A 10,389-nucleotide genomic window follows, 5' to 3' on the forward strand; every position below is an offset into this window, starting at 1 on the left:
CTGTTGAGTGTCATTTCTCCACCTCATGACACAGCAGGGGTTTCTCCAATAAAGAAATAAAGCTTTTGCCTGAAGCTCCCACTCTGCCCGTGACAGGAAGCCCTGGGAGTGTCTGTGACATCCCGGCTCTTTGGCAGCCTGGGGACTCCTGGGATGTCACCGTGGAGCCCCCAGGAGTGCCTGTGACAGAGCGGTGCCTTTGCAGCCCAGGGTCCCCTGGGATGTCACCATGGAATTGCTGTGACTGCGTCTGAGCACACGGCTCTTCAGCATCCCCAGAAATACCTGGGAGGTCTCTGTGGAGCCCCTGTCTGTGCCTGACTCAGACCTGAAGCCAGAGCCCCTTGCCATGGCAACCATGTGCAGGCCCATCCCCAGGCTCATGGGATCACAGAGCCACAGAATTGGCTGAGTTGGGAGGGACCCATGGGGATCCTCCAGTCCAACTGCTGGCCCTGCACAGGACACCCCAACAATCCCAGCCTGAGCCTGGCAGCGCTGGCCAAACGCTGCTGGAGCTCAGCCAGCCCTGGAGCTGGGAGCCTTCCCTGGGGAGCCTGTTCAGTGCCCCAGCAGCCTCGCGGGAAAAACCTTTTCCTCACATCCAGCCTAAACCTGCCCGCCTCAGCTCCAGCCGCTCCCTCCACTCCTGGCCCTGGGCACCAGAGGGAAGAGGTTCCCGCAGCCCCCAGCCAGGGACCCGCTCCCAAGGCTGCTGCCATGGCAACCAGGCCTGGCACCAGCTGGGATGCTCGGTTTCCATGGGCTGGGCTTCAGGAATGGCATTCCCCAATTTCCTGCTCCTGCTGAAACCGCGCTGCTGCTCGCTTCCCTTCCACCTCCCATGGAAAGCACAAAAGGCAAAGATCCCAGGCTGGGATAAGAACAATTTATTGAGAACAGCAACGAGATAAGGAACAAACAGACACAGAAACAATTTTGGTAACAGAAAGGATAAGACAAACCATTCACAGGGAAAACTAAAACACCACCGACTGTTTCTTCCTGAACATGCCTTTCTTCCTGCCAGGAAAGGACACTCTTCTCCTCTGGTGAGAGAGAGGGAGTCCTTTTCCTGCCCCTGGCAATGACCTGAGATGGGATTGAATATAACAAAAGGGCCATGGCCAGACCCTCACATTCTTTGATCCCACATCATGACATTGCCATGGGCAGGAAAAGGTACAGGTGTCTTCCCAGCATGGATCCCAGGGAACATGGATCACCAGGTCTCTTCCAAACGTGGATCCTCCAAGGGGGGATGAAGGTGGGGCAGGGCACAAAGCTCTTCCTGCACTTGGGGCATTTACAGGGCTTCCCTTATCGGTGCCTCCGTTGGTGTTGGGTCAAGTGAGAGCGCTGGACGAAGCTCTTCCCACACTGGGGACACTCGTAGGGCCTCTCCCCAGTGTGGATGTGCTGGTGGGTGATGAGGGTGGAGTTTCGCTTGAAGCCCTCCCCACAGTCAGGGCAGAGGAAGGGCCTCTCATCTGTGTGAATCCGCTGGTGCCTGAGGAGAGTGGAGCTGGTCTGAAACCTCTTCCCACACTCAGGACACTCGTAGGGCCTCTCCCCAGTGTGGATGCGCTGGTGGATGATGAGTTGGGAGATGCAGCTGAAGCCCTTCCCACATTGCCCACACTCGCAGGGCCATTCCCTGGTGTGAATCATCTGGTGGCGGATCAGGCTGTTGCTGTGGCTGAAGCTCTTCCCACACTCCAAGCACTTGTAGGGCTTCTCTCCATCCTGAGGCTGCTCATGGACCACCAGCTCAGAGCCCTGGCTGGATCTCCGGCCGCCTTCCCGGCACAGGGTGGGTCTTTCCTCCTCAGAGCACCCTGGGATGGGTTTGGAGCCCCTCCTCCTGCGGGATCTCTGGGGATTTTCCTCCCAATTAGATTCCTGCACTGTGGAGCTGCTCAAAACGGCCTCTTCCATGAGGTTCTGCTGTGGGGATTTGTCCTCCCTGGTCTCCATCCTCAGCTCCTTGTCTGGGGGAGGAAGGACAAGGAGAGGATGGGATTTGCCTCCGTGCCAGAGGGAAGGGGAAGGAGATCCCCCCAGTGCGTCCCCGGCAGGACGGCGTCGGCAGCGGGGTTGTCCTGCAGCCGGGGGCCAGGCTGGGCTGGGAGATGGAGCAGGAGAGAGGGGGAAAGGGGCACTGACTTCTTCCTCACCTGCCTGGGTGTCCTGGAGCATCTTCTTCTTCCTCGCAGCCTCCTTCTCCATCTGGCCAAGGTTTGGGAATGGGAGATCCTGGTTTGGGGAAAAACACAACACATGAGCACACTGAATTAGGGGCTTTCCTCTCTCCAAGTCCACCTTTAGAAGTCACTGGGCAACTGGTGCCGATATAAATCCCCCAAACACAAAGTTTCAGCCCTGAAAATGCCTCCCAGGAGTTCCCCAACTCTGGTCTCTCCCCTTTGGTGTTCAGGGGTTCCCCCCGTCCCAGCTGCTGGGGGTCACACTTCTACTGGGAGTCCTCTGTCTGCTCAGTCCCTGCCCTCCTCAGGCTGCTGGGAGTGCCAGGAATCTGAAAAGTTCCCCCCAGTTCCATCTCCTCAATAAGGGATGCTGGGACTCCCCACGGTCCCCCCAAGGGGCATTTGCTGCTCAGCTTTGGAGTTCTTCATTCTCCAAACATCCCCCCCAAAAAACCCAACCCAGGGACCCCCGAGGATATCAGGGCTGAGCTCCCCCTCCCCGGTCACTTCTGGGATGGGGGGTGATGATCCCACAGGTGGGGGGCTATGAATTCAGGGAGTGCTCGACCTTGTGGTTACTTCTCCTTTCCGTGATCCTCCTTTGTCCCTCCTCTTCCTCCCTCTCCTCCCCTTCCATCCTTCCTCCTCCTCTTCCTCCCTAACCCCAGGTCCTTCTCCTACTTCCATCCCTTCTCTCTCTCCTTCTTCCCTCCTCTTCCATCCCTCCTCCTCCCCCAGGAGCAGTGACACCCTCGGTGCCCCATTCCCAAACCCCTCACAGCCCACGGCAGGAGCGGGGATGGAGCCGGGACAGGTCGGGATGGGCAGCGCGGGGCTCTCCGCTGCTCCCACCCGCTGGGGACGGGGGGAACCCGGCCCGGGGAAAAGGAGAGGGAAACTGGGAAAATTGGGGGCTGCAGATCCAACCTGGGGCTGGCTGGGGACCCTGGCTGGGGACTGCCAGCCCTTGGGGCTCCTCTGGGGAGATGTGGGAGGGGGGAACACAGAGAGGGCTGGGGGATCCCAGGAGTGGCAGCACTGGCAGGGACTGGTTTGGACTGGGGTAACTGGAACCTTACTGGGGGAACTGGGAATCCTTGGGAATGAGCACAAGCATGCTGAGGGCACATGGGATATACTGGGAATGTCTGTGACCATCCTGGGGAAATTGAAATCACGCTGGGAACAACGGGAACCATGCTGGGGACAACTGGGAACAACTGGGATTGACTGGGTCTGCACCAGGGGCAACTGGGCATTACTGGAACCATGCTGGGAGGGTCTGGGATCATCTGGGGAGGGACTGCAACTATACTGGGATTAAACTGGGTGCAACTGGGATCACACAGAGAGGAACAGGGAGTGACTGGAACCATGCTGAGGTCCTACTGGGATCACAGTGGGAGCAGCTGGGCCATGCTGTGCAAGACTGGGACCATACTGGCAGCAACTGGGACTGCACTCAGGGTGACGGGGAGTGACTAGGAGCAACTGGGATCACATTGGAAGCACCCAAGGAGTGACTAGGAGCAACTGGGATAGACTGGGAGAGACTGAAACCACAGTGCAAGTAAATGGGAGCAACTGGAACCACACTGGATAATCCTGGGAGCGGCTGTGCCCATGCTGGGGTCATACTGGGATCCTACTGGAACTAGCTGGGATCATACTGAGAGTGACTGAAAAGGGGCTGGCTGGGACTGGAACCATACTGGAGGTGACTGGGAGCAACTGGGCCCATCCTGGGAGTGACAGGGAGTCACTCTGGCCATGACTGGAACCATACTGGGAGTATCTGGGAGTGACTGGAACCATACTGGGGGTGGCTGGCACAACAGCTCATACTGGGAGTGGCTGAGATTGTAGTGGGAGTGACTGGGATCATCCTGGAAGTGACTGGAACCATACTGGGAGTGACAATGGCTCCTACAGGGATAGCACTGGGAACCACTGGGATTACAGTGGGTGTGAATGGAACCTGACTGGGGGTTACTGGGAGCTACTGGGCCCATGCTGGGAGGAAAATGTGGACACATTGGGAGCAACTGGGGATCAACTGGAAGGTACTGGAACCATGCTGAGGGAACTGAGACCACAACTGGAATCATACTGGGAGGAAGTGGGAAAGAGTGGGATCATTCTGAGGTAACCAGAACCTTACTGGGGCAACTGGGATATACTGGGAGTGTCTATAACCATACTGGGAACAGCTGGAACAGTGGTGGGGGCAACTGGGAGTGAGTGGAACCATGCTGAGATGGACTGGGACTATTCCAGGGACAACTGGGATCACACTGGTAGGAACTGGGAAGAATTGCAACTATTCTGGGATCATACTCAACTGGGATCATACTGGGATCACAGTGAGAGCAGCTGGGTCCCTGCTGGCTGAGACTGGGATCCCACTGAGGGTGACTGGAATCATACTGGGAAAAACAGGGGAAAATTTGACAAAAAATTGGAGAAAACCAGGAAAAATTTGGGAAAAAAAAGAGGAAACTCAAGAAAAAAATTGTGAAAAATCAAGGAAAAAAAACAGGAAAAGGAAGTGCAAAAAACCTGGGAAAAATCAGGAAAAAATCAGGAAAAAATGGGAAAAAATCAGGAAAAAAAATCAGGAAAAAATAGGAAAATAAGGAAAAATCTGGAAAACACAGGAAAAATATAGGAAAAATATGGGGAAAGCCAGGAATAAAACTGGGAAATAACTGGGAAAGGTCAGGAAAAAAATCAAGAAAACAAAGAGGAATAAAATCTAGGAAAAAATGGGAAATAATGAAAAAAATTGGAAAAAAACCAGGAAAAATCAGTGAAATTTGAGAAGAAATTGGGAGAACACTAGGAAAAATTTGAGAAAAGAAGGCAGAAATATCTGGAAAAAGAAGGAAAAAAAGAGAAAAGCATGAAAAAAATTGGGGAAAATTTGATAAAAATAAGGGAAAATATCAGGAAAAGAAAGACAAAAATCCCTGGGAAAAATCAGGAAAAAATTTGGAAAAATCAAAGAACAAACAGAAATACTTGAGAAAAATGTTGGAAAAAATCAGAAAAAAATTGTGAAAAAAGAAGAAAAATCAAAGGAAATAAGGGAAAAAAAATCAGGAAAAGGATAAAAAAATCTGGAAAAGAAATCATAAAAAAACAATGAAAAAGAATCAGGAAAAAACTGGGAAAACCAGAAAAATTTGGGAAAGGAAAAGGGAAAAATCAGGGGGAAAAATGGGCAAAAAAATGGGAAAAACCGCAAAAATCAAGGAAAATTTTGAGAAAAGATTGGGAAAAAACTGAAAAAAAAATCAGGAAAAGAAAAAGAAAATATCAGGAAAAAAATCAGGAAAAATCAGGAACAAAATTTGAAAAATTGAGAAGTAAGAGGAAAGAAACCTAAAAAAATCACAAAAAATCAGTAAAAAAACTAGAAAATACAGGGAAATAATCAGGGAAAAACTATAAAAAAATTGGGGACTAACCAGGAAACAATTGGGAAAAGAAGAGGGGAAATCAGGAAAAAATGGGGGAAGAAATAGGGAAAAAATGGGTAAAAATGTGGAAAAAAAAGAGGAAGAAGACTGGGAAAAATTTGGGAAAAATTAAGGAAAAAATCAGGGAAAAAATGAGGAAAAGAGAACAGGGAAAAAAACCCCACAGATAAATGGGAAAAAACCGGGAAAAAGCCAGGAAATATTTAGAAAAAAAAGGCAAAAGTCAGGAAAAATTAGAAAAAAATGGGGGGAAATTGGGACAAATCAGAGGGAAAATTCAGGAAAAAAATGGGAAAAAAATTTGAAAAAAATTATGAAAAATGAGAGAAAGATCAGGAAAAGAAAAAGTAAATGAAAACTGGAAAAATCAGAAAAAATAATGAAAAAAATTGTGGGAAAATCAGGGAAAAATTTGGGAAAAATCAGGGGAAAAAACAGAAAATGAGGGAAAAATTTAAGAAAAAGTAGGGGAAAAGCCAGAAAAATTTGGGAAAAGAAGAGGGAAAAATCAAGGGAAATCAGGAAAAAATCAGGAAAATTTGAGAAAGAACTGGAAAAAAAAACAGGAAAAAAATTGGGAAAAAAAGAGGGGAAAATCAGGAAAAATGGGAAAAAAAGGAAAGAAAAAATTGGGAAAAAATTGGGAAAATATTAGGAAAATATTGGGAAAAATCGGGGGAAAAGTGAGGAGTATAAAGAGGAAAATAATCTGGAAAGATCAGGAAAAAACAGGAAAAAAGGGGACAAAAACTGGGAAAAAAATAGGAAAAATCAGGAAAAAACCAGGATGGAATCCAACTATCCCATTTTTCCATGGAATTTTGGGAATTGCCTGCCTGGGAGGTTGTGGAAGAATTTCCAGACCTGAGAATCCGGGGAGTGGGGAAAGGTGGAATTGCACCTTTGAGTGCTCCAGGTTTTTTGGAAGACTGATGGCTTGGTCCTCTTCCAGCTTCCAGAATATTGGAATGAATCCCACACCTCCTTCTGGCTGGAAATCATGGAAAAATCATGGAAAAATCATGGGAAAGCTGTGATTTAAATTCATGGAATTTTGCCACCAAAGCACCTTTTTTCCCACCAAAATTTCTATTTTTTTTCCCCAAATTTCAATTTTTGGGATAATTAAATGGGGAAGATAAGGAGAAATCGAGAAAAATAGGATAGAAATGGAGGAAGAACGTGGAAAAGTCGGGGGAAACTACAAAAATATGGAGGGAAAACTGAGAAAAATGACAGGAAAAATGGAGCAAAAATGGGGGAAAATGGAGCCAAAATTAGGGAAAAAATTGGAAAAAAATAGGGAAAAATTGGGGAAAATGGGATGGAAATGGAGGAAAAATTGGGAAAAATGGGAGAAAGAAATGGAAAAAAATTGGGATAAAACTGTGGAAAAATGAGATAAAACCAGGATAAAAGTGGGGAAAATAATGTTGAAAACTGAGGTAAAAATAGGAATAAAAATGGTAAAAATATTGCAAGAATGGTGGAAAATATGGAAGAAAATGGGGAAAACAGGAGAGAACATGGGGAAAAATGGAGCAAAAATATGGTAAAATGGGGAAATGGGAAAAAAAAATAGATTAAAAATAGAAAAAAATTGGGGGGAAAATAGGAAAACATGGGGAAAAACTGAATAAGAGTGGAGGAAAAATAGGAAAAAAAAAAGGAAAAAATAGAGAAAACTGCGGAAAAATGAGATAAAAAAGGCAGAAATGGAGGAAAAAGGAAAAAAAATGAGGGAAAAGTTGGTGAAAAATAAAAAATAGGATAAAAATGACGAAAACTATATGGAAATAGGATAAAAATTAGGAAAATAGAGCAAAAATGGGATAAAAATGGGGAAAATTGGATAAAAATGTGGAAAAATGTGATAAAATGGAGACAAATTGTACTCTAATAGGGAATGACTGGGAGTGATTTGGCTTATCGTGGGGCGCACAGGAAACTGAAACCACACGGGGTGAGCAACTGGGCAATGCTGGGAGCAGCCACTGCCGGCACCGGGAGCCCCGAACCCCTTTCCCGGCCATGCCGGACCCGCATCCCCCCGGCCCCTTTGCCGGGGCTCTGCCGCCACCGCCACCGGGACCCCCCAAAAACACCTCCCGGGGACCCCCGGGGTGCCCCCGAGGGGCATCTGCGGCTCGGCTCTGGAGCCCTGCCATCCCCAAACATCCACCCCAAAAACCCCAAAGCCAGGGAGCCCCGGGGGATTTGGGGCGAGCTCCCCCTCCCCGGGCACCTGCGGGATGGGGGGCGATGGTCCCGAAGGAGCTGCAGATGCAGAGAGCGGGGAGCGCAGGTGGAGCCTCCTCTGCCTGCTCCAGCTCTTCCTCCTCCTGCTCCTCCTCTTCCTCCTGCTCTGTCCCTCCTCTGTCCCTGGGCGTGGTTCGGAGCCCTCGGGTGAGCGGGGCCGGGCCGGGACACGATGGGAAAGGGCTGGGTCCCCCCCAAACCGAGCTGGGGGCAGCGGAGCTTTGGGGGAACAATGGGAACGGGGCGGGACAGGGGAACAGGGGGAGGTGGGAGCACTGAGGGTCCCCCAGTTCACCCCAGGAGCCCCAAGCCCCGTCCCAGCCCCCCCAGTTCCCCCCGCAGCCCCGGCTGAGGGGGGCTCAGCCCAGGAGCCGCCGTCGTTCGGGGCTCCCCCGAGTGCAGGAACGGGAGAGTTCCCGGCTCGGGGAGGCCCCAGCACAGGAGGGGATCTTGTCCCTCTTCCAGGGCCTTTCAGGGTCTTCAGGCCCCTCTCAAGAGGAGTTTTTCTCTTTTTCAGGTTTTTTGGGGGGGATCCCACCACTACAGGGGTGTTTTTTCCTCCCCATTTTAGGGTGTTTGTGCGGCCGCAGCCCCACAAGCCCCTTTTGAGGGGGGATCATGACGGCTTTAAGTGACATTTTTAGGGGTGTCCCCACCCCAAGCCCCTGTAGGGGATGTTTTGTCCCCCAGGGTGGATTTTGGGGGTTCTCTCTACCATGGCCGCTTTAAGGGCCCCCGGTGTTGTCGGGTCCCACTGTAACTCCTCTTAAAAGGGCAACACCGCTCCCGTTGGTTCCGGCAGTGGAGCCCGGGAGGGGTTGGGGGTCCCGGGAGGGATTTGGGGGTACCTGGGTGATGCCGATGAAGGCGATGGGGTCCCCATGCTGGGTATAAACCTTGGTGAGGGTTTCCTGGGAATTTTGAGAAGTTCTGTGTGTTTTTAGGGCCATGGTGATTTTTGGGGGTTCCCAAGGGGGTTTACAGGAGTCCCGATGAGGGAATTTGGGCGATCCCAGGGATGAAATTGGGGATCTCAAGGCTGTTTTGGGGAACCTGCTGGTGATGGACATGGGGACCCCATGACAGGTATGAACCTTCTCAATGTCTGTATGGGGTTTTGCGGTTTTGGGGAGTTTTTGGAGCATCCAGGGCTGTGTTTGGGATCCCGGGGAGGTTGGGGTGTCCCGGGGGGTTTGGGGGTTCTCGGCAGGTTTGGGGGTACCTGGGCAATGCGGGTGGCAGTGCTGGGGACCCCGGGCCGGGTTTGAACCTTCTCACTGCGCACGGGCAGCGTCAGCGTGTTCAGGGAGATCCTGGGGGGCCCGGGGGGTCACCCCAAATCCCAGGGACCCCAAATGCTGAGGGACCCCCCAAACTGCCCTCACCGCTGGATCTGCTGCAGGCAGGGGGGCACCAGCACTCGGCCCCCACCCTCCACCATCACAGGGGGGCCGTGGAAGAAATCTGGGGGTGCATGGACAGGTCGGGTGGGACCCCCAAAGTCCTGGGGGAGGGGACACGGGGGGACTTCCAGGAATTCCCATTATGGGGGAAAGAAGAGGGACCAGGAAGAGTTTGGGGGGGCTGGGTGGGTCATGGGGGGTCCCCCAGGAGTCTTGTGGGTGGTGGGGAGGGCAAGGAACAGGGCGACCCCCAGGATGGGTTTGGGGGGGAACCGGATTGGAGCTCCCATGGCAGTGGGATGGGGAGATCTGCCCATGGAATTCCATGGGAATGACATGGCAGTGAGATCCATCTACAGAATTCCCATGGGAATTGGACAGCAGTGGGATCCATCCGTGGAGGTCTCACGGGAATGGGATGTCTGAGATCCATCCATGGAATTTCCATGCGAATTCCCACGGTCACAAATTTTGCCCTCCCAAATCCCACATTCCAAGTCCCATATTCCCATGGGAATTCTGCCCTCCCCACCTTTACACTCCAGCGCCTCCCGCCCATATCTGACACATTTCCGGAGACATTCCCTGCAGCTGTGAGCCAGGGAATTTGTTAATCCCTCAGCCTGGATCTCAGGGATCCCCATGGCAGTGCCACAGTTGCCATCGCAGCCCCACAGATCCCCCAGCCCCGGCTCCCCCCGCTCAGCCCCGCTCTGGCTGTGCCGCTGCTGCAGCATCTGCAGCTCCCCGCTGGTCCCGTGCCGGTGCCGCTCCTTGTGCCGGCCCTGGCTATCCCAATATCCCAGCCCTGGCTATCCCAATATCCCAGCTCTGGCTATCCCAATATCCCAGCCCTGGCTATCCCAATATCCCAGCTCTGGCTATCCCAATATCCCAGCCCTGGCTATCCCAATATCCCAGCTCTGGCTATGCCAATATCCCAGCCCTGGCTATCCCAGTATCCGAGCTCTGGCTATTCCAATATCCCAGCCCTGGCTATCCCAATATCCCAGCCCTGGCTATCCCAAGATCCCAGCC

General features: G+C 51.6%; 1 protein-coding gene across 1 annotated transcript; it reads right to left on the reverse strand.

The window, feature by feature from the left end:
* Window positions 1–875: 875 nt before the first annotated feature.
* On the reverse strand, window positions 876–8,045 carry LOC111945685 (uncharacterized). Its single transcript, XM_086872533.1, has 4 exons — window positions 7,935–8,045; window positions 6,591–6,680; window positions 2,178–2,256; window positions 876–1,991 (listed from the first exon to the last, which is right to left on the reverse strand). The coding sequence occupies exons 3-4, from the start codon at window positions 2,227–2,229 to the stop codon at window positions 1,321–1,323; spliced, it is 723 nt and encodes a 240-aa protein (XP_086728659.1). The 5' UTR covers window positions 2,230–2,256; window positions 6,591–6,680; window positions 7,935–8,045; the 3' UTR covers window positions 876–1,320.
* Window positions 8,046–10,389: the final 2,344 nt, after the last annotated feature.

This window comes from Cyanistes caeruleus, unplaced genomic scaffold, assembly GCF_971803275.1.
Source record: "Cyanistes caeruleus unplaced genomic scaffold, bCyaCae1.hap1.1 HAP1_SCAFFOLD_65, whole genome shotgun sequence".
NCBI classification, from domain to species: Eukaryota; Metazoa; Chordata; class Aves; order Passeriformes; family Paridae; genus Cyanistes; species Cyanistes caeruleus.

Excerpts from the sequence above, each read along its gene's own strand:
- LOC111945685 (XM_086872533.1), bottom strand. The coding sequence starts at position 2,229 with ATGGAGAAGGAGGCTGCGAGGAAGAAGAAGATGCTCCAGGACACCCAG. Across the intron at positions 1,992-2,177 it reads GCTCCAGGACACCCAGGCAG|ACAAGGAGCTGAGGATGGAG; the intron begins GTGAGGAAGAAG and ends TTCCTCCCCCAG.